The sequence below is a fragment of the Oncorhynchus masou genome, chromosome 28 (assembly GCF_036934945.1).
Source record: "Oncorhynchus masou masou isolate Uvic2021 chromosome 28, UVic_Omas_1.1, whole genome shotgun sequence".
Taxonomy (NCBI): domain Eukaryota; kingdom Metazoa; phylum Chordata; class Actinopteri; order Salmoniformes; family Salmonidae; genus Oncorhynchus; species Oncorhynchus masou.
Window position 1 is genome coordinate 65,348,643 of NC_088239.1, and position 24,121 is coordinate 65,372,763.

General features: G+C 41.9%; 2 protein-coding genes across 2 annotated transcripts; both read left to right on the forward strand.

Annotated features, from left to right (window-relative positions):
• The first annotated feature begins 7,660 nt into the window (after nucleotides 1-7,660).
• Nucleotides 7,661-12,201, forward strand: LOC135518086 (proteinase-activated receptor 1-like). Its single transcript, XM_064942972.1, has 3 exons — nucleotides 7,661-7,887; nucleotides 8,486-9,379; nucleotides 9,521-12,201. Exons 1-3 carry the CDS (start codon nucleotides 7,827-7,829, stop codon nucleotides 9,940-9,942), a joined length of 1,377 nt encoding a protein of 458 aa, XP_064799044.1. The 5' UTR covers nucleotides 7,661-7,826; the 3' UTR covers nucleotides 9,943-12,201.
• Nucleotides 12,202-13,147: 946 nt separating this feature from the next.
• Nucleotides 13,148-19,621, forward strand: LOC135518087 (proteinase-activated receptor 2-like). Its single transcript, XM_064942973.1, has 2 exons — nucleotides 13,148-13,313; nucleotides 15,928-19,621. Exons 1-2 carry the CDS (start codon nucleotides 13,238-13,240, stop codon nucleotides 17,001-17,003), a joined length of 1,152 nt encoding a protein of 383 aa, XP_064799045.1. The 5' UTR covers nucleotides 13,148-13,237; the 3' UTR covers nucleotides 17,004-19,621.
• Nucleotides 19,622-24,121: the final 4,500 nt, after the last annotated feature.

Here is a 24,121-nt window from a genome sequence, read left to right on the forward strand (position 1 = left end):
CAATCACAGGATTCAAAGACACCTTCCTATATACACATGCACGCAGGCACACAAGCACACACACCCAGACAGCCGGCTGGATACAATAGCATCATATTTAATGTGCCTCTCTAGACAGGAAAGACATGAACAGATAACACATGGTGGATTTGCAGCTCTCTGGACTCTGGTGCTGCTTTAGGTCAAAATTAGATGATCCAGTTTCTTCCATAAACATGTCTTTCTTACGTGTTGTCTTTGTAACTGTCTCCTATGAACCTTTCCCGGCAGTTCGTGGCCGTTACCATTAAAATGTCTGATTTTGGGAATCGTTAAACTGGAAGGCAGATCCCACCTAACCCAATTACAAGCCATCTGTATGAGTTACTTGACACTGTGAACCTGATTCCAGGTGGTGAATAGGTGTGTCAAAGTTCACAGTTATGTTCTGATACTGCTACATTCAATGTCATGTCATTAGATAGAGGTTGATGAACAGCAGGCACAATCAGTCTAGCTTGATTCTTTGTCAAGAACTGGCTTCCACTGGCTTCCCTGCTTTTTAAAGTCAGCTACAGACAATATGTTCTCACTGGGCACACACTGGTTGAATGAGTGTGTTGGAATTACGTTGAAATGAAATTACATTGAACCAACATGGGATAGACATTGAATTGACATCTGTGCCCAGTGGGTTATAGAATGAGGTTGACAGAGATGGTTCAGTGTTTCTGTGAATTCCTCTCCACACTGGAAGCTATTAGTTTTTTTTCAATTGCTTACAAGCATCAGTCAATACTGAAGCCATTTTGTCAAAACTCTTCACACAGTTTGCAATACCAACATGCATCTTGGCCAAACAGTTGATCTCACCTCCAAAACTCACTCAAACCAGCAAAACACTTGATGCATGCTTCAAAATAAGCTTGTTTGACCATAACACAGGCAACAATTCTCACTCAGAAAGCATACGTTGTCACTCATAACACACTGACCTAAAACACACTAACAACAGGAAGCATTACATAAATGCTGAACTTCTCTTTTAAAGTTTGAAAGATTTCACAAAAATCAGTATAGAATAACACATCACTTTATTGACTGTACTAAAGTATATGTAACAAGAATTAATAAAACATGCAGCAATTTGGAGTTTAACTAAATCAGAGGACTGCCCATGAGCACAGTTATGGTCGGTCATCCTGGGACAGGCCCTTTTCTGCAATTCCGAATAAAACCCCCATCTTGAGAATTTCTCAGCAGACCATGTTGCTCTCAATTATGAGAGGACAAAGTTTGCTTACCTCGATAACGAGAGGGCCAAGGTTTGAGACCAGACTGCTGAATCTTTTAAGCATCCCACGTGGTTAAACTCTTAGACTATCGATACCGACAGAATAAGAACAAGTCTTTGATATTAATTACTAGTCTGCAGCTAGGAATTTGGTATCATTGAATGTGAAGACCGACAACCGCCAAAACATCTATTCTATAACGACATGAACTATCCATTCTAACCATGACAGAGAGCGAGAGAGAGAGAGAGAGAGCGAGAGAGAGAGAGAGAGCGAGCGAGAGAGAGAGAGAGAGCGAGAGAGAGAGAGAGAGAGAGCGAGAGAGAGAGAGGACAGACACTCTCCAACAGAAACAAACTTTTCAACAGATCCCGACGACACACTGAGCGTAAATATATATATTGATTGCAATTGTTCCCGAATGAGTGAGCGTTCATGTGCAAAGGATTAGCATTTCAATTGTCATAATTATCAACTCTGTAGTGACTTCTGAGCTGACCCCCACTCCCCCACTCATGCAGATAACCAACAATTTACGATGTTTGGAATGAGACTAACGTGAGGTAAAGTAGAATTCATTAATCCGAAGACTATTGATTCGATATGAAAATATCTGAAATGTTATATTAGGAAAATTATAACTTTGTAATCTGAATATTTTCCTTGGTGCCCCGACTTCCTAGTTAATTACAGTTACATGCTTAATCAGTTTAATCGCATAACAATAATTAGTCATTTGATAAAAATGAATCTTGAGTTTAATGATGCCAAAGACACAACTGACATCCTGGGATGTGCAGCAAACCAGTCTGACAGCAACAGAGTGGTGGAATGCCACACAATCCCACACAACAACGAAGGTAGGGGAGTTTCCTGCCCCTTTCTCCTCCGCTGGCACAAGTCAATTATGTGTAACGGATGTGAAACGGCTAGCTTAGTTAGCGGTGTGCGCTATATAGCGTTTCAATCGGTGACGTCACTTGCTCTGAGATCTTGAAGTAGTGGTTCCCCTTGCTCTGCAAGGGCCACGGCTTTTGTGGAGCGATGGATAACGATGCTTCGAGGGTGACTGTTGTTGTGTGCAGAGGGTCCCTGGTTCGCGCCCGGGTATGGGCGAGGGGACGGTTTAAAGTTATACTGTTACATATGCAGGTCATCCAGAAAATAAATGAGCCGCTCTGTATTGTCGGAGCCAATGAGTGGTTTGTGTAACAGCAAACCATTATTGGACAGAGCTGCACACTTTGATGTTCACTCATCTCTGGCCTGGGACTTCCACGGTTGCTCTCTGTCCAACCACATTTCTTCCCCTGCAGCGTGTTTTTGCGAAATTGAATCCAGCTTCATCCACAAATATAAATGTACAGTCGTGGCCAAAAGTTTTGAGAATGACACAAATATTAATTTCCACAAAGTTTGCTGCTTCATTGTCTTTAGATATTTTTTTCAGGTGTTACTATGGAATACTGAAGTATAATTACAAGCATTTCATAAGTGTCAAACGCTTTTATTGACAATTACATAAAGTTGATGCAAAGAGTCAATATTTGCAGTGTTGACCCTTCTTTTTCAAGACCTCTGCAATCTGCCCTGGCATGCTGTCAATTAACTTCTGGGCCACATCCTGACTGATGGCAGCCCATAATCAATGCTTGGAGTTTGTCAGAATTTGTTTGTCCATCTGTTTCTTGAGGATTGACCACAAGTTCTCAATGGGATTAAGGTCTGGGGAGTTTCCTGGCCATGGACCCAAAATATCGATGTTTTGTTCCCCGAGCCACTTAGTTATCACTTTTGCTTTATGGCAAGGTGCTCCATCATGCTGGAAAAGGCATTGTTCGTCACCAAACTGTTCCTGGATGGTTGGGAGAAGTTGCTCTCGGAGGATGTGTTGGTACCATTATTTATTCAAGGCTGTATTCTTAGGCAAAATTGTGAGACCACTCCCTTGGCTGAGAAGCAACCCCACACATGAATGGTCTCAGGATGCTTTACTGTTGGCATGACACATGACTGATGGTAGCGCTCACCTTGTCTTCTCCGGACAAGCTTTTTTTCCGGAGGCCCCAAACAATCTGAAAGGGGATTCATCAGAGAAAATTGCTTTACCCCAGTCTTCTGTCAACCATGCAGGTAACCATGGTTGACAGAGGAAGAATAATGATTCCAAGCACCACCCTTTTTGAAGCTTCCAGTCTGTTATTCGAACTCAATCAGCATGACCGAGTGATCTCCAGCCTTGTCCTCGTCAACACTCACACCTGTGTTAACGAGAGAATCACTGACATGATGTCAGCTGGTCCATTTGTGGCAGGGCTGAAATGCAGGGAAAATGTTTTTTGGGGGATTCAGTTAATTTGCATGGCAAAGAGGGACTTTGCAATTAATTGCAATTCATCTGATCACTCTTCATAACATTCTGGAGTATATGCAAACTGCCATCATACAAACTGAGGCAGCAGACTTTGTGAAATTAATATTTGTGTCATTCTCAAAACTTTTGGCCACGACTGTATATGCAGTTTGCCTGGCTTCCATCTCCATTACTCTCTAAAATACAGTAAATCCACAGTTTTACAGTACTTAACATTATGCATAGCTGTGTATGTACCCTGTTTGGTTATTGAACAGGCATCTTACCTGGACATATTGATACCGGAGTTCTTTCACACGTTCACCGTTTCTCTCAAAGGTTACAGTGTACAACTGCTTCATCCTTATTATGTTTCACTAGGACTCTGGTAATTGTCGTTGTTTTTGACCGTATTCACACTCCCAAAAGTGATATTGTCTGCCAGCACTCTGTCCCAAATTTCTTGCAATTTTTTTGCATTGATTCCAATTACCATGTCAACAATGCCAATTTCCTGCGTATCTGATAATATTCTGCCTCTCCCTCCTGTGGGAGGCAACCTTTGGATACTACTGAAAAACACAAAACAGTCAATATATTTCAAAATGTCAGTACATGTGAACATACTGTATTGTACTGTAATATGTACTTCAATTATCACTGAAGGATGCACATCTCACCTGTTGTTTTGACGGAAAATTCATACTATTGATGCAACTGTTGAATGCTGCAGGTTTGGTTGCATCTTTAAACCGGCCTCTCTGAGAGAGATCATGGTTTACATGGCCCTTGTCTCATCAAAGACCACCGCTTGGTCTTCCTCTCCTTTGTCATCCACGCATTGTCCCTCTCCCTGCCACTCTTCTATCCCCACCAACCGGTCTTCCTTGATCCATCTTTCCAAACAAAATAATTCCAAAGCCGTCCTCTTTTGTCTGTTTGGTAACAAGACTAAAAACAAGACACTTGAGTAGGCTTTCAGCTGAAATTGCAATCAGCTGTGTTTGGAATAATTAAATATTCTGCCAAGCTGTTCTATATGTTTCAGTCTGGTTACTGCAGAAATGCATGACATTTGATTCACAGTTTGGTCCACATACACTTCTGTTTCGCTGACTGTGTGAAGAGTTTTGACAATGTGGTTTCAGTTTTGACCAATGAATGTTAGCGATATCACATGGTGATATTCCCTCAACGCTGTCCAGGAACATTATTGGCCATTATGAATGTTCCGTCCCCTTCTTTTGGCTAGGTTGAAGCCAGCCTCATCAATGTAAATATAAACGTGCTGAATTGCAACGGCATCCAGCTCCAAGACTCTCTGAAACAGACAAGACAATATGTGACATATCTAGAGCAGTCAATATGGTGAGGCACAATACACTGGATTACAGTACTGTAATGGGTCTATACAGTGCTGATATGATAGTAAATTCAAAGTATAGTACTTGCAAAATATTCATAGCGCTGTTCTTTAACAATGAGTTTCGCTCAAATGGCACCCTGTAGACTTGTTCCATCCAGAGTCGGTTGCTCTGTAATACACAGTCTAATGTAGACAAGCCCACCTGGTGAATGTTATTGAATATTGTGTTGTCTGCAATTATGTGGTTCTGGATTTCTCCTAGTCTAATGGTATTGTTTGCCACCACCATGTTTACAATGTGTTTACGGTCTCCTGTTCTGGTGTGAACAGCCGGTGTCTTCCACCACGGCCTGGCCGTCTCTGAGTTCTGGTGTGAACAGCCGGTGTCTTCCACCATGGCCTGGCCGTCTCACAGCATGGCAGAAGATCCACAAATATGATATGATTCGGATACAGTAAGCTAAAATCTATTCTTTCAATATGAAATTACATTACTATAACATTGGCCAACAATCACTGAGTAACATAGGCCTACTGATATGTCAGACTGCAGTATACATACATAAAGAGCATAGTGTAGATGGTAGGTAGTAACTTACTGGTTGTCATTTCTGAATGTACAGATGATAGATGCAACTGTGTAGTGGCTCAGGTTGGGCTGAACTCTCTGCCCAGCTTCCCTCATACGCAATCCCTGGTTGAGCACATGGTCAACCAATGTGGCCCTGATCTCATCTGAGACAACTGTCCTTCCTCGCCCTCTAACTTCTTCACCTCTAGCTCTTGCTTCATCATTGACTTCCATTTTCCTCCAAAACAGGAGAGCTAATTTGTGGCCTTTTAAAGTGCTAAAGCTCTGATTTCTAAGTGAACAATTCAGCAACAAGTGTTTACACCTGTGAGGAGTGGGTGTTGCCAATTGATACATAGAGTTTGGCATTGTGATTGGCGTTCCAAAGGGACTAAATATATTTTAAATTTGTGCCTAATGTAGAGAACTTTTGCATATTTTTTTATTTAACTAGGCAAGTCAGTTAATTAAGAACCAATTCTTATTTACAATGACAGCCTACCGGGAAAGAGTGGGTTAACTGCCTTGTTCAGGGCAAGAATGACAGATTTTTACCTTGTCAGCGCAATTGCAAATTGAGAACTGAGTGTAAAGCAGGAATTGTGTTTGCAATTTTGCAGATTTGGTTTAGGAATTTGGTACATGAGTTTCAGGTTTCGGTGATTGCGTTTCAAGTTCCAATTTTAGTGTGTAAACAATTGGGAAAAACTCTAAGCATTAATCACAGAAGGTGATTGCAGAGAATCCAAACTTAGTTTTAGTTTTACACTAATATAATAATCTAGAAACAATGTTCATCATGATTGTTGGAGGATTCTTTAAGCTGAAAACTTTGCTCTGAACCTTGACAGGCAGACAGAACATTGGGTTGGGGCTAATTCTAAACAGCAAGGTCAGTTTACTTTCCCAAGGAAAACCAGCCTCTGGAAATAGACAGGAAACAGAGGAGCTTGAGCGAGGTCAACATCAAATGCATTTCTCTTAAAGGGCTACATGGTCAATCTGCTGTCTGCATTGTCTGCGCAGCATTTACGGTCTCTGCAGAAGTCAGGACATTCATACTTCTTGCGCTTTGCGGAGCAGCGCAGAATTGTTGTGAAGGAAATTTTCAAGGAAATGAGTTTCTGATTATACAGGACTTCATGTCAATGCAGAGCTACAGTATGCAGAGCCCTCCATATTGTTACAAAATTTGAGGCACACGGTGATGCGCTATGGAACTCAATGGCGCTTCCGACCACATTTTCGGATTAAGCATAAATTGGCTCTTACAAGAATCACACTAAACCCAGACATTTTGATTTGTATAAATTATAGCGGCTTATAAATTGCATTATCAAGTACATTATACAATAATGTGTTGTCCCACAGCTTTGGACCACTGATTTAATAATTGTTATAAATGTGCTCTGCAGTACCATAGGAGACTCAGCTGCAACTGTTGTCTTGAGGCCATTAGTATGAGTGATCTGCTTTTACAGAAAGTAATTCCTTGCCAAATTACTTCCTGTCCATTGTTATACACCCCCCCCCCCCCCCCCCTTCGCTCTTGAACATCACAATTGGCCATTTCCTGGAAATTCCTGATGCTGACCATTATCAATGTCAGATCTGCACAAAATTGAGGAAATACATCTTTATATAATCATCAGCAAGCACAACCTCACTAAACAAAACATATCAAACTGACAAACAGCATTCTTCAATATTCATATGATCTCAAAAGCGTTTTAGTTTAATGAAATTGTTGAAAAATATGATTATCTCCTCTTGTCAGAAACTAGGAGTATAGGTGTACTGTGTACTGCACCTGTCTGTGTTCATATCGAACATTCATTTTAATGATAATAATACAAATAAAAAGTAGGCAATAAAACTGGAACCGCAAGTGTAAAAAAAAAAGTTACATCTTCTATTTAACAGTTGTGCTAACAAGAAAACAGCATTGATCTCCATTCAGTAATTCCATTAAACGTTAACTGTCGACCCATGTGAAAGTTAGTCCAGTCGTTGACTCAAGTGATGACATCAGAAGATAGGAACGCGCGCCACGCTGGACAATTTCCATATTCTGCGTCACGAATGGACTGGGGAGGCGTAAACTGTCTGAAAGCGACAGTTAGTTCTCTATGCAGCAACAGAGAAGGAGACCAAACATACATACAGGTTGATAATAATACGTGTTCAGATCTAGAATAAACGCTTTAGGCTACATTAGTAAATCTGTTCATCTTTATTGGACTTCATTACAGTTCTGCAAGAATGTTTTTCAAAGCCGTTCTATTCCTGGCAGGCGTGCATGCGGTTTCAGGCGTTTTTAACGGTGAGTAGAATTCGCCTGATCCGTGATCGAATGTATTACATACATCGAATGTGTAGCCTACACTTTTAGGCCCTACCTGAATTATAGCCATAGACTATTATTTGGAAAAGTTTAATTCTATGATATAAGCGGTCGGTGTGGCACGGTGACTTATAACCGTAGCAACATTAAGTATTATGTGTAGTATTCATGAAACATTTACAGACAGTTACATATTCCAAAGTATACATTTTATCCTTTACTTTTCTTGTCTGAAATAACTCTCCTTTTTATGATGCAAGAAAACAGGTTGAAATGTATTGCGATAGGATTTTAGAAGTGGTCTTGTTGAACACCACTTTATTGACAGAACCAGCATTTTATCAACAACGAAAAGTAGATTTCAAAGAAAGTTGTTCCAATACCCATGTAGCACCTCTCATCTTCAGGACACACATTATAGTCATCCCATTTTCAAAGGGATCCTATAGGAACTTCAAACAGTCTGTTTCAGGTCCTCCATAACACTGAGCTCTATGACTATTACAATGTAGACTGCAGTGCTCCACACCTATTCCCATGTGTGACTGACTTGTCTCTGTATTGTTTTTCTCCACAGGCAGCTCCATCGTGAGGACCTTTGCCAGGAGGTTAGTCACGGAAGGGTCCGTGGTCACAGACGAGCCAATAGATCTAGACCTACTGGACTACTACCCAGACATAGACAGTAATGGGACTGGAGTTAGACTAAACAATGTGTCTGGCCCGGGAGAGAGAGTTGGGTTTATAAATGGGTCCAGACTGAGACCATTGGAATTGGGCTCTGCCAGGAATGCTACAGAAGTCTGGTCTTACACCATCTCTGTTATGGCCAACAACTTCCTCACAGGCCACCTCTCTACCATCTTCATCCCGACGCTTTACACCTTCATATTCCTCATCAGCGTGCCTCTTAACATTGTTGCCATGGTGACCTTTGCCCAACGGATCCGGCCCATGAAGCCAGCAGTGATCTACATGCTGAACCTGGCAGCCGCCGACTTGCTGTTCGCCCTGCTGCTGCCCTTCAAGATCGTCTACCACTACAGTGGCAATGACTGGGGCTTCGGCGAGGGGTTGTGCCGTCTGGTCACTGCGGCCTTCTACTGCAATATGTACTGCTCCATCCTCCTCATGACCTGTGTCAGTGTGGACCGCCTGCTGGCAGTGGCCTACCCCATCAACTCCCTGTCCTGGAGGAGCCCCCGCAACGCAGCCTTGGCCTGTAGCGCCATGTGGATCCTGGCTGTGGGTGGCTCGCTGCCTCTTGTCCTCTCACAGCAGACAGTCTACTACAACCCACTGGATATCACCACCTGCCATGACATCCAGGACCTGGAGCTGTTAGAGGAGCAATACGTCTTCTTCTTTCCTACACTCTCCTGCACCCTCTACTTCCTGCCGCTGTTCGTAATGGTGACCTGTTACTCCCGGGTGGTGCAGGTGCTCAACAAGACTCCGTGCGGTGTTGTAGGTAAATACAAACCAGGGAAACCAGACATAATGTACTTAATTTGGCTAATCTGTTTCTTAATCTTGATGCAGCAGGTCTGTTTAAAAAATACATCTCATTAGAGGATAATAATATTTTCCATTGTAATTTGATCTGATCTAGGCCGTTCAAGGCAGAAGGCGCGGGCTGTGGTGATGGCGGTTACCGTGCTTGTGGTGTTCGTGGTCTGTTTCACACCCACCAACTCCATTCTCCTCGCTCACTACCTCCAGATTGCTGGGCAGGTGGGTGGGGAGCCGGACGCTACCCACGTGGCCTACCTCCTGTCACTATGTTTGGGGAGCATCAGCTGCTGCCTGGACCCCCTGGTCTACTATTTTGGCTCGTCCCAGTGCCAGAGGCAGCTGGAGGGGGTGCTGGGATGCCAGGCGGTCGCTGAGGGAAGGAAGAGTCTGGCCTCGTCCTCTGGTTCCTCCAGGACCAGCACCAGGACCAGAATAAGCACGAGGACCAGCACTAGGATTACTAAGGTGGATACCTTCCAGGCTAGCCTCAGCAGCCAGTACAAGAAACTCTTGGTCTGATGGATGGATGGAGACAGAGAGCTGTTTCTTTTTCACTGACAAAAATTAAAAATATATATTTAGTATATGCTGTATTTCCACTGTTTCAGACAGTGCAAGAGGCTTCTGGTCTGACAGATAGACATGGACCAAAACTAGGCTATTTCTGAGGAGAAAGAATGGATTTGGCTTGTATGATGAATTCAGTCAGACATTCAATCCATAGGTCTGGGTTAGCTATGCCCAACTGTAAATATGAAGAAGAGATGTACACGTTGTTTCAGACAGTGCAAGAAGCTGCTGTCATGATTGTCATGGGCCAGCAGGTCTGTTTAAAGAGGTCTGTTGTTTCTGACCTGTACACCACTACAGTACCAAGAATATATATTTGGGGTAAGAGAAAAGGAAAATGTAAGTTTTGTGAAAATGTAATGGATAATAAAAATGTTAATCTTGAAGCAGGTTTAAATTCCCCAAAACGATTTATTTTGAGTTTGATGGTCTGCGATAAGGGAATAACAAAGGAGTCTTTATTCAATCCTGTATTGTACCATTTCTTAAACGCTCACTGAACAATACAAGGAAATGCTTTCGACGCAAGTTGAGTGAGGTCACTGCTATGCCTGCTGGCCATAGAGATATTTACTCAGCATTGTGAAATGTATAGCCTATGCACTATGTTGTCAATGTTGTATAGAAATACCATGCAGTTTATTAGGTACACCCATTCTTGTACCAGATCGGACCCCCCTAAGCCTGCAGAACAGCCTGAAATATTTGGGGCATAGAAAGGTCCCTTTATACAAATTGTGCAACCTAACGTGTGCCAGGAAAACATTCCCCATACCATTACACCACAGCCACCACCCTGTACCATTGACACCAGGCAGGATGGGGCCATGTACTTATGCTGCTTACGCCAAATCTGGACATTGCCATCATCATGATGCAACAGGAACCGGGATTCGTCGGCCCAGGCAATGTTTTTCCACTCCTCAATATTCCAGAGTTGGTGATTCCGTGCCCACTGAAGTCGCTTCTTCTTGTTTTTAGCTGAAAGGAGTGGAACCCAGTATGGTCGTCTCCTGCAATGTTTTTAGCTGAAAGGAGTGGAACCCAGTATGGTCGTCTGCTGCAATGTTTTTAGCTGAAAGGAGTGGAACCCAGTATGGTCGTCTGATGCAATGCTTTTAGCTGAAAGGAGTGGAACCCAGTATGGTCGTCTGCTGCAATGTTTTTAGCTGAAAGGAGTGGAACCCAGTATGGTCGTCTGCTGCAATGTTTTTAGAAACTTTTACAAATGACTCAAGACATTTCATCTTTTCATTTTTAATTCAATAAGTATTCAATTATTTTGTTATGGCAAGCCTAAAAATGTGCTTCACATGTCACATTACAAGTTGCATGGACTCACTGTGTGCAATGCCAGTGTTTAACATGAATTGTGAATGAGTACCTCATAGGGGGGTCCGACCTGGTACAAGATGGATGTACCTAATCTGTAAGGTCCCTCAGTCAAGCAGTGAATTTCAAACACAGATTCAACCACACAGACCAGGGAGGTTTTTCAATACCTTGAAAAAGAAGGGCACCGATTGGTAGATGGGTAAACATAATAAAAGCAGACATTGAATGGTGTATCAATACACCCAGTGATACAGGCGTAGGAGCGAAGCCGAGGTGGTGTACCTTAATAAACTGACCACTGTGTGTATATTATCACTCAAATAACTTTAGCTCACACTCATTATTACTAAATATTCAATTTGTGTGAATATATAATCTATGCATTCAGAATTGGAAGAGCTGCTTGACTACTCAAATACCCAGACAATTCGAGCAAAACGCGTCAGAGCAGGTACTATGCTGCGTACAGACACTTGCGCACGCAACGATAGAAATATAACGTCTTGCGGTACTACTTTGAGATTAAGAAGTGCTGTGATGCCCCCTATTGGTGTGAATTATACATCAAGGCAAGTACATTTACAGCACTTTGTCACAGTCCTGCATGTTGCATTACGTACAGCAGGTGGCGCTACATATCTATTTAGTACAAACAAGTATTCAGTGGGATTTATATTTGGTCTGGAAGATAACATTAAATTAACAAAAATATTAAATGGTCTTGAAGGTATTTGTGCCATACTGTTACAGAACATTACAAAAAACAATGGTAAATGTTTCAAATAAAGCTATCTGATTTTTGGTGTGTGATGATGTATATTTTGTTAGAGGTTTAATTTCTTTAAAATGAATTAAAGGACTATAAATAATGGACACAGAGGCATTGTGAATAGCTGAAATATTGAGTAATACATGTTTATGCACACACACTGGCAGTGACTCACCAATTTTGTCTCATAATTTAAGGTAGTTGACCAAATTAATTCCACATTAAACCTGTTCATTTAGATAATTCATTTCCATTATGATTTGAAGACAATAGGTCAGATAACATTGTTACTTCCTGTCCTTTCTTCCCATCACCACCATTCCTCTCCATTCCATTCCTCTGTTTCACCTGCGCAAAGAAAGAGAAAAGCACCCAAGAGTCCTCAAGCAAATAGCCATCTGCTCTGTTTTATGGACCAAACAGAGATGCTGGTGACTAACTCAAAAATATCAAACTGTTGTAACTTCCACTGAGCCTGCCCTGAGTACACTGGACCTGATGCAAGACACACCACTTTCTCGTTAGTCTCATAAACCTTTGCTCTCTGTTGCAACTGGGAACATAACGACAGAGAAGAGGGCAGGAGACATCAGCAGACATGGAATCATATCCTTTAACTGATGAAATATTCTTGATGCACTCCTCCTTTCCACTGAAATGCTATCCCACTATTAACTAGCCTACCTACTACACATGCTTTTAGGCCTACTCTACCACAGTGCTGAGCTATACATTTCCTTATGCCTATGCTTGTAAAGGAGGCACATTTGCACATCCGTTTTTCTGCAATTGGTAGTGAAGGCACAGCTCTAGGATAAGTTTATACCTTCCTCAACTTCAAGCCTCGGTGGAAAAATATAAAACTGACCTTAGATCAGTGTCTGAGGGCAACATCTGGACATACTACATCTGTTCAGGCAGTCAGCCTGAACAACACAGGTGTGCATGGTCACGTGTCTTATAACATTACGCAGGTTTTTTCTTCTCGCCTGTTATGTAAGGAAGGGGTGTGGTACCCTACCTCTTCCGTTTACTTCAACGTCGCACAGACAAAAGGAATACACAAACGCGTGTATCAGCATTCAACACTCTTCATACATCGCAGATAGATCAATATTGGAAAGTTTTGTGGAAGTTAACATGGGTTTTCAGTCACATTGGTTAAAACTTATATTTTTATTTACTTGCGTCGATCTCTGTCTATCTCAGAAAAATGGTAAGAGAAGGCTTTCCCCCTCTATTTCTCGTTATTTGTTTTTTTTCCACCGTTCAGATACACGTTAGGATATTCTTTATTGCTTTGGACAATTTTTTGTGTCGGATTCCCTTGATCTGATTGCTTTGAATGCAGAGTTTGTGAAATACCACAAAATGTGATGATATTTCCAATATCGGTGTGGTTACAAACCTCAAAGCATCAATGAGTGATGTCATCATCCCACATGGCAATGGGCTTGTTCAACATTGCTGCGACAGTGCAGGCGACTGCTTACTGACTTATCTACAAATCACCTTGCATTTGTTTCTATTTATTTTATTCCAAAATTATGGCATTAATATGAATTTGGTCCCCCTGAACTCATCTGGGAAGGCTTTCTACTCGATGTTGGAACATTGCTCTGGGGATTTGCTTCCATTCAGCCACAAGCATTAGTGAGGTCGAGCACTGATGATTAAGCCTGGCTGGCAGTCATCGTCTCAAATTCAACCCAAAAGTGTTCGATGGGGTTGAGGTCAGGGCTCTGTGCGTGCGGGGCAGTCAAGTTCTTGCACACCGATCTCGACAAAACAGGAAAGGGCCTTCCACAAACTGTTGTAATGTTGGAAGCATAGAATGGTCTAGAATGTCATTGAATGCTGTAGCGTTACGATTTCTCTTCACTGGACCCAAGGGGCCTAGCCCGAACCATGAATAACAGCCCCAGACATTATTCCTCCTCCACCAAACATTACAGTTGGCACTATGCATTGGGGAGGGTAGCGTTCTCCAGGCATCTGCCAAATCCAGATTCGTCTTTCGGACTGCCAGATGGTGAAGCGTGATTCATCACGCCAGAGAACGCGTTTCCACTGCTCCCGTCCAATGTTGGCGAGCTTTATGCCACTCCAGCCGACGCTTGGCATTGTGCATGGTGATCTTAGGTTTGTGTGCGGCTGCCCGGCCATGGAAACCCACTTCATGAAGCTCCCAACGAACAGTTCTTCTTCTAACGTTGCTTCCAGGGGCAGTTTGGAATTCGGTAGTGAGTGTTGCAACCGAGGACGGATGATTTTTGCGCTACGTGCTTCAGCACTCGGCAGCCCCATTCTGTGAGCTTGTGTGGTCTACCACTTCGTGGATGAGCCGTTGTTGGTCCTAGATGTTTCCACTTCACAATAACAGCACATAGAGTTGACCGGTGCAGCTCTAACAGGCCAGAAATTTGACAAATTGACTTGTTGGAAAGGTGGCATCCTATGACAGTACCATGTTGAGAGTCACTGAGCTCTGCAGTAAGGCCATTCTGCTGCCAATGTTTGTATATGGAGATTGCATGGCTGTGTGATCGATTTTATACACCTGTCAGCAACTGGTGTGGCTGAAATGGCCGAATCCACAAATTTTAAGGGGTGTCCATAACTTTTTATATATGGGGTACTTCTACTGGTCCATTTTTTTAAAGCTAGGGCTCTGGTACACAGCAACAGCAGGGTCGCTCCAGTACAGTAGGTAGCAGTAATCGGCCAATAAACCCCACAGAAAAAGAGGCGGAGGCAACAACAGTTTATAGTTAGCTAGGACAATTGTAGATACTGTCCTCTGCCCCAGCCTGTCAGTCACTGTTTACCAGCAGTTCTGTTAACAAGGGTGAGAGCAGGTGTTTAGGAACCTGGGTGCTAGCAGGCTAGTTAGCAAGCTAGTACTTGTTACACAGCATGCAGGGGAGATAGCTAGCTAGCACACCGGTAGACTGTGTACTTTGACCCCGCCTGTCAGTCATTGTTTTCCCGCAGTTCTGTTAATGACGGCGAGGGTCAGTGTTGTAGGTGTTCGGCAGGTGTTTAGGACACTGGGTGCTAGCTCGTTAGCTAGACTCTGGTACACAGCAGGTGGGATAGATAGTTAGCTGGCAATAGCTAGGATACCGGTAGACAGTGACCTTCGCCCCTGCCTGTCGGTCACTGCTTTCCCGCAGTTCTGTTAACAACAGCGAGGGTAGATGTTCGGCAGGCGGGAGCGAAGGACACTGTGTGCTAGCTAGCTGGCAGACTGGGAGTGACAGTACCAGTGTCACTGGGAGTGACACCGGTAGCTAGATACGGTAGCTAGCTAGAACACTGGTTGACTGTGCCATTTGCCCCCTGAAAAACTCAGATGGAGGAATGCCCACATGAAGGAACACCATCATATACACTATTGAGATTTTTTTAAACTGAAAATTACCACTAAGGGGTATACTACAGAGCAGGATCAATGAGTTAGCCAACTAACTTTGATGACCACAAATAACTTTTTCTGGTTCATAAAGAAAGCTACACTTAAATACAGTATGTGTTTTTGGTTGTTGAGTTAAGTAGACATTGCCCATTTTAAGCTTATCCTTATTCTCCTTGTTCCTACTTTTTGTTTACCCCTCTGGCGTCTTATTAGTTGATTTCAAATAAATGTTTACTTTTGATATAGTTTACATAAGTACAATACAATTTTTATAATTGAGGCATCTACCTGACAGCGAAGTAAATAAGTCACAAATGTCTATTGTATTCAAATGGCATACATTCTAACCTCATTGTTGGAAGTCCTTAAACAGCCCTGTTTATAATCCCCTTGTTTCTCGCCTCTTTCTCAGAGCGTAATGCTGCCGTTGACGACAGAGGATTCTCAGGGAACGAGACAATGGAGGGGGTAGGGGTCTCCCTTACGGGCCTCATGGTTCTGGACAGTCATCTGACCACGGTGTTCCTCCCCATCGTCTACATAGTGGTGTTTGCTGTGGGGCTGCCCACCAACACCATGGCCATCTGGGTCTTCCTGTTCAGGACCAAGAAGAAGCACCCTGCCACAATCTACATGGCCAACCTGGCTCTGTCTGACCTGCTCTTTGTCATCTGGACGCCTCTGAAGATCGCCTACCACTTCAACGGTAACAACTGGATCTATGGAGAGAGGCTGTGTAAAGTCCTAGTGGGCTTCTTCTATGGGAACATGTACTGCTCCATCCTCTTCATCACCTGTATCAGTGTCCAGCGCTACTGGGCCATTGTTTACCCCCTCTCCCAGGATTGTAGGAACAACCATGTAGCCATCGGTGTCTCGGTCACAGTCTGGGTGGGGGTCTGGCTGCTGACCACCCCTCTCTACCTCTACGACCAGACAGTCAAGGTGACCAACCTCAACATCACCACCTGCCATGACGTCATCCGGCCCAGCCAGATTAGCATGGCCGTCGGCTATTTCCTGACCATGGGAACCCTTGGATTTGTAGTTCCCACTGTGGTGTGCGTGGTGGCCTACGTTCTGATGCTCAAGTCCCTGAGGAACTCAATGACGGACAACAGCATCTCCAAGAATCGGCGCAAGGCTGTGGTGCTCATCATTACTGTGCTGGTCATGTTCCTGGTCTGTTTCACCCCCAGTAACATCATGCTGCTGGTGCACTACTCCCTCCTGCTGGCCGGAGTAGTGAACGATGGCTACGGCTTCTACATCACCACCCTGTGTCTGGCCGCCCTCAACAGCTGTGTGGATCCATTCATCTACTACTTCATCTCAGAGGAGTTCAGGGAGCACGTGAAGAACACGCTGAGGTGCCGAAGTGAGAGGACAGTGGCGAGGATGAGGGTCTCGTTCAGCGCTCTTAAGTACTCCAAGAAAAAAAGCACCTACACGTCAGACTCAGGGAACACACAGAGCAGCTCCTGTTAAGGGGGTTGTCATGTGGAGATGGAAGTTGGCTGTACTGATGTTTTTAAAGTACTGGACGGGTGAAAGGGAAAGAGCTGCTGACCATCTGCCATGTTGCTTTCACCTGACTTTCATCATTATTAATGGAAAAGGCGCCATTTTAAACTGAGTTGCAGCCCCAGACTACTTCATATTATGTGCTAGTGTTACATTGGCTTCTCTTCCCTCATACATGATATTTACATGGAGATTTTGTTGGTTTTATATAGAGGGCAAAATTAGTAAGAGTGAGGCAAATTGTTTTTATTCCGTGTTACTGGTCCATCCTCCACGTTTAGACAATCAGATGTCCATTAAGTCTGGTCCAACCCGGAGCTCTCCAAAACTTTCAACTGAGTTCTCAGTGCCCTGCACTGACCCTTCACTTCTTTAAGTGAGCCATTCACATACAGTACCTAGTGAAAGTCTACACACCCCTTGCACAGTTATGGCATTTTCTACACCACCTGCTTGACATTTTCAAAGTGAAAGAAAAAGTATAGAAAATGTTTGAAAAGAATAAACAAAGATGTCTTGTTTGTATTCACACCCCATAGTTAACACTTAGTGGAAGCACCTTTGGCAGCAATTACAGCTGAAAGTCATTTTGAATAACATTCTACCTACTCTTAGTGTAACATTATAACCATTGTTTTTGTCAAAATTGCTCAAGCTCAGTGCAGTTGGTTGGGAATCATTGATGAAGGCAAACAGTCTTTGATTTTCAAGCAGATTTAAGTCAGGCTGGAAACTGGACCCCTCTGAAACACTCAACACCTTTTGGAATGCCATTCTGGTGTGTCTTGTTATTCAAATCTCTGTAATTGTCCCCCTTGACTTTTTCCACATTTTGTTATGTTACAGCCTTATTCTAAAATGAATTAAATTGTTTTTCCCCCTCGTCAATCTACACACACTACCCCATAATGACAAAGCAAAAACAGGTTTTTAGAAATTTTTGCTCAGTACTTTGTTGAAATCTTCTTGGGTATGATGCTACAAGCTTGGCACACCTGTATTTGGGGTGTTTCTCCCATTCTTCTCTGCAAATCCTCTCAAGCTCTGTCAGGTTGGATGGGGAGCGTCACTGCACAGCTATTTTCAGGTCTCTCCAGAGATGCTCAATCGGGTTCAGGCCCGGGCTCTGGCTGGGCCATTCAAGGACATTCAGACACTTGTCCTTGAAGCCACTCCCACATTGTTTTGGCTGTGTGCTTAGGGTCGTTGTCCTGTTGGAAGGTGAACCATCGCCCCAGTCTCTGAGGTCCTGAGTGGTCTGGTGCAGGTTTTCATCAAGGATCTCTCTGTACTTTGCTCCGTTCATCTTTCCCTCGATACTGACGAGTCTCCCACAGCATGATGCTGCCACCACCATGCTTCACCTTAGGGTGGTGCCAGTTTTCCTCCAGACGTGAGGCTTGGCATTGAGGCCAAAGAGTTTAATCTTGGTTTAATCAGACCAGAGAATCTTGTTTCTCTTGGTCTGTGAGTCCTTTAGGTACCTTTTGGCAAACTCCAAGCGTGCTATCATGTGCCTTTTACTGAGGTGTGACTTCCGTCTGCCCACTCTACCATAAAGGCCTGATTGGTAAAGTGCTGCAGAGATGGTTGTCCTTCTAGAAGGTTCTCCCATCTCCACAGAGGAACTCTGGAGCTCTGTCAGTGACCATCGGGTTCTTGATCACCTCCCTGACCAAGGCCTTTCTCCACCGACTGCTCAGTTTGGCCGGGCAGCCAGCTCTAGTAAGAAGTCTTGTTGGTTCCATTTAAGAATGATGAAGGCCACTGTGTTCTTGGGGACCTTCAATGCTGCAGACTTTTTTTTTGGTACCCTTCCCCATTTCTGTGCCTCGACACAATCCTGTCTCGGAGCTCTATGGACAATTCCTTCGACCTCATGGCTTGGTTTTTGCTCTGACATGTACTGTCAACTGTAGGACCTTTTTATATAGACAGGTGTGTAACTTTCCAAATCATGTCCAATCAATTGAATTTACCACAGGTGGACTCTAAACAGGTTGTAGAAACATCTCAAGGATGATTAATGGAAACAGAATATACCTGAGCTCAATTTTAAGTCTCATAGCAAAATGTCTGTTTTTTAAAAATATATAAATTGGAAAACATTTCTACAAAACTGTTTTTGCTTTGTCATTATGGGGTATTGTGTGTAGATTGAAGATTTAAAAAATATTTAATAAATACTCTCTGAATGCACTGTATTTACCTGGGCATTTCTCCTGTATTTCTCTTTGATCCCGACAGACTCCCCAGTATCTGCCGGTGACAAGCATCCCCATAATATGATGTTGCCACCACATTACTTGAAAATACGAGGGGTTGGTAGAATCTTATTTCAAATTATTTTCAGCTGTAATTGTGAAGACCTGCACAATCAAGACATCTTCATAATAAATGTTTTTACGTTGTCTTTCACTTTGAAAATGTGGAACAGGTTGTGTAAATTGGTAGAAGAAAACTAGAATGTAATCCCTTTAGAATGTTAAGGCAGAACCTTTTGAAGCTGTTAAAGGGATGTGTGATTTTCACTAATCATTGTAAACCATGAATGTATGATATTTCTATCACCTATGCATATGCTCTTGAAGCTAATCTGATAAATAAAATGTAAATATTGTAAATATTACATTTGTAATATTACATAGTGTGTAATGTTTTATTTTTCAATAGAAATACATAAAACAAAAATTATATGGCCTTGGCTTTGTCAGCCGAGTGGCATTTAGCAATGGTTCCCTTTCTGTTGTGACATGAAGAAAAGAGGAAATTCTGATCATTATCTTGAATGTATAGGAGAACTTTCGCCTACACCCTGAGAAATGGCAAAGAGAACCAATACTAGATTGGCATAGCTCTGATTTATTTAGAAATTGGTTTTCTCTATCCTATAAGATTTGTCTGGGTTATCCTTGGAGAAGACCAAGGAGATTAGAGCTGTGTAAAGTAGCATTCTCAGCCACAAGCATACCTTCCTTCCCTGTTCAGACTCAAGAGGTTGTGAAAGCCAAGGGGAACTACTTTTATGCTTATCAAATCAAAAATCTCATTTTATTGGTTGCATACATTTAGCAGATGTTATTAGTGAAGGAGTACAGATTTGTAAGCAGCATATAAATATGGTGTTTCATACATTGGCATTTTTCCTATTGGCTTACTCACTAACCATATTACCCAGAGGTGTGGAAATTAACAGACACTCAAAACCATGTAATACGGGTGAGAGAGAGAGGCCCACTCAGGCAATATGATCTGATTATGGCAAGTTTCCAGGGGCCGTTACCAGACATTCATCCATAGCCAGTGACCATGGTACTCCTCAGTCTAGGTTAGCTATGCCCAACTCTAAATATGAAGAATGGACATACACTGAGTCTATGAAACATTAGGAACACCTTTCTAATATTGAGTTGCGCCCCCTTTTGCCCTCAGAACAGCCTCAGTTTGCCGTGGCATGGACTAGAAGGTGTCTAAAGCATTCCACAGGGATGCTGGCCCATGTTGACGCCAATTCTTCCCATAGTTGTGCCAAGTTGGCTGGTTGTCCTTTGGGTGGTGGACCATTATTGATACACACGGGAAACTGTTGAGTGTGAAAAACCCAGCAGCATTGCAGTTCTTGACACACAACCCGGTGTGCCTGGCACCTACTACTATACCCCATTCAAAGGCACTCTCATCCTTTGTCTTGCCCATTCACCCTCTGAATGGCACACATACACAATCCATGTCTCAATTGTCTCAAGGCTTAAAAATCCTACTTTATCATTTCTCCTCCCCTTCATCTACACTGATTTAAGTGGATTTAACAGGTAACATCAGTAAGGGATCATACTGTAGCTTTCACCTATATTCACCTGGTAAGTCTATGACATGGAAAGAGCAGATGTTCCTACTGTTTTGTACACTGTGTATGTATATTGTACATTTCCCTGGTTTCAGACCATGCAAGAAGCTGCTGGTCTGATTGACATGGACCAAAGCTGTTTCTGACCTGCACCCGACTACCAAGAAGATACGTTTAAGGTAAGATAAAAAGAAACTGTAATGGGTCATTTTCTTTTCTTTCTACTACATCTTAAATCTTTATCTTAAATATATTTCCGTTGAAGTTGGTTTATTGAAGCAGGTTAAAAGTCTCAAACCGTTTCTATGAAGTTTGATGGTCTGTGAAAAGGGTAAATCCATTTGAATTCAATCCCTTTTTGAACCAAACTTTCCAGACATGTTTGCCAATGGAAGAAGTAGTCAGAAAGGGACTTTTTGGACCTGAATGCCAAGACAAAAATTGTAATATCTTAACATCTTAACCTTTAATGTCAATTATCTAAACTCAAACTCTGATATTTTTCATATTCGTGCATGTTGTAGTTGAGACACAACGTGCTCTTGAATACACGGTGGGTGTCATTGTTAAATAATTGAAGTAGAATTCATAGAATGGACCTACTTTATCCCTTCAGACCAATACAATTTTACTGGTACACCATTGAAATTTGAACTTCTTATTACTACCACATATGTCTATTCTATTATCTATATTTCTATTATTTCAATAAGTTTCCTATGGAGGAATGACAGTACAATTTCAAACAACAGATTCAAGTCAGCGTTCTTAAATGTGTGGACCTCCAACCATTTTGTGGTAACATTTGAAAATAAAAATTTCCATTGGATTCCCATTTTAGTATATTTATTGCCAAAACGCGACACTCACCCGGTATTCAAGAGCATTTTGTGTCTCAACCGATGGCCGGCACAACATAAAAACCTCAGATGTAAATTAGGTTCTTAGCAAAAATGGAGTTCACAATCTTTTATAATTTACATTTAAAGGTAAACAATGACATTGTATTAAAAAATTGTTTGACAACCCTGTTTGTAAGCTTTTAAATTGTATCATTGTATGGTGGGATTTGCAATACAGTCAACTTTGAGCACCTTTATCTCTTGAATGTTTTGGCATTCAGTTCCAAAAAGTTATTTCCTGAGCACTGGGAAAATATGTATGGAAGTTTTCATTCAAATCAAAAAGGTTGCTGTCAAAAAGTTATTGAATTCAAATGGATTTACCTAATAACCAAATGGTCTTTGTTAATTTGTGTATTGTACCATTTCTTAAACGCTCACAGTGAAAAATACAAGGAAATGCTTTTCCACACAAGCTAAGTGAGCTCACTTCTATGCCTGTAGTGTAGAATTATTGTTTTGTTTATTTTGTCACCATTGTTCATATGTAGAGACATTTACTCAGCAATGTGAAATGTATAGCCTATGCACATTGTCAATGTTGTATAGAAACACCATGCACTATATATTATCACTACAACTTTTTAGCTCATACCCATTATTACTGAAACATCAATTTGCATGAATGTATAATCCATGGATTCAGCAATGGAAGAGCTGCTTGATTTCTCAAATTAGGGGTGCAAATGGAGAGTAAGTAGTGTTGGTGTGAATTCTACATACTTCAAGTCAAGTACATTTACAGCACTTTGTCACAGTCCTGCATGTTGCATTACATACAGCAGGTGGCGCTACATATCAATTTAGTACAAACAAGTATTGCATTTACTAAATGGGACTTATATTTGGTCTGGAGGATATCATTTAAAAAAAATGTTTTTAAAGATCTTTAAAACGGTATTTGTGCCATAAAGTTACAGAACATTACAAAAAAATTATGGTAAATGTTTCAAATAAGAAATCTAATTGTTTGTGTGTGATCTTGTATTGTTTGTGGTTTAATTAAGGGCTTGCGATGCAAGAGTCGCAACTTTAAATCTTCAACATACTTCTGACTTATTGTTAATGGGACTTACGAAAAACAAATGTCCAATTCTATATTTTCGTCATACTACTTGTTCTCAACGCTACTACTCCTACACTGTTTAAGCAAGAAACGTCATTCAAACCTTAAAACATATAGATTGGTCTGGAATAGTGTTTGTATACAACTTTTTTGTATCTTTTATACCTTTTGAAACTATTCAACTTTGTCCTTTATCTCCATCTTCATTCACTTTCATTGCATTTCCTTAAGATTCTAAAAGGACGCATTGTGACATCACTTCCGGCATTCTACTTACTGTAAATGCAACAGTGCCACTTTTGACACAAATCAGCTACTTTGACCACTTTGCAACAATGTAGACAAAACATATCTGTATGCAGAACAAAAATATATTATTCAGAGAAAAAGTTTTCTGTTTTAGTAACCGCAATAACTTTTCTGTTAACTTTTTATGAGACTGAAATTTGGAGTAATTCCCTAACATGGGTCCAGCCCATTGCTTGTGCTAGAGAATTTTCAACATTGTATAAAATATTCCGGGCCCTCAGCACAAATGAGTTAGGGACAGCCACAGCTGTAGGCTATTAGCACAAGGGATAAGAAGCCGTGCTTGATTTGGGCAGGAGCTCACCAGAGCTGAGTACCAACACCCAGGGTTGGGGAGTAACGGATTCCATGTATTCCGTTACATGTAAGGGATTACAAGAAAATTAAAAACCTTTGACACTTCTCTGTTTTATCAATGACATTCAAATCAGCATTGAAAAAAGAAGCAAGTTTAAGTTTGTGCTACCTGAACGAGTCTGACCAAAAGTCAGAGACCACTATGACGACACACCAAATGTGTTTGATGGATCACGGGAAAAGAGCAGAGAGAGGCTTTTATAGGCTACAGTCCAAGCTACAGTGGGGAGAACAAGTATTTGATACACTGCCGATTTTGCAGGTTTTCATACTTACAAATCATGTAGAGGTCTGTAATTTTTATCATAGGTACACTTCAACCGTGAGAGACGGAATCTAAAACAAAAATCTAGAAAATCACATTGTATGTTTTTTTAAGTAATTAATTTGCAGAATTTGTTTTGACTTTGCAGAGCCTGTCAAACCTTGCGGTGCCTCTCCTCCTGTCATTCTCCTCATCAACTTCTCGATCACTGATGTGAAGCGCCCGTGAGATATTTAAAAACCTTGTAGAGTACATGACTTTAGGAGTTTTAACTTCACCAGCCCCATGTAAATTACCAGTGAAAAGTAGCAGAAAAGGTCTGACATGGAAATGGGC

Coding starts and splice junctions, on each gene's coding strand:
- LOC135518086 (XM_064942972.1), top strand. CDS start 7,827: ATGTTTTTCAAAGCCGTTCTATTCCTGGCAGGCGTGCATGCGGTTTCA. Junction 7,888..8,485: donor GGTTTCAGGCGTTTTTAACG/GTGAGTAGAATT, acceptor TTTTCTCCACAG/GCAGCTCCATCGTGAGGACC. Junction 9,380..9,520: donor GACTCCGTGCGGTGTTGTAG/GTAAATACAAAC, acceptor GATCTGATCTAG/GCCGTTCAAGGCAGAAGGCG.
- LOC135518087 (XM_064942973.1), top strand. CDS start 13,238: ATGGGTTTTCAGTCACATTGGTTAAAACTTATATTTTTATTTACTTGC. Junction 13,314..15,927: donor CTGTCTATCTCAGAAAAATG/GTAAGAGAAGGC, acceptor CCTCTTTCTCAG/AGCGTAATGCTGCCGTTGAC.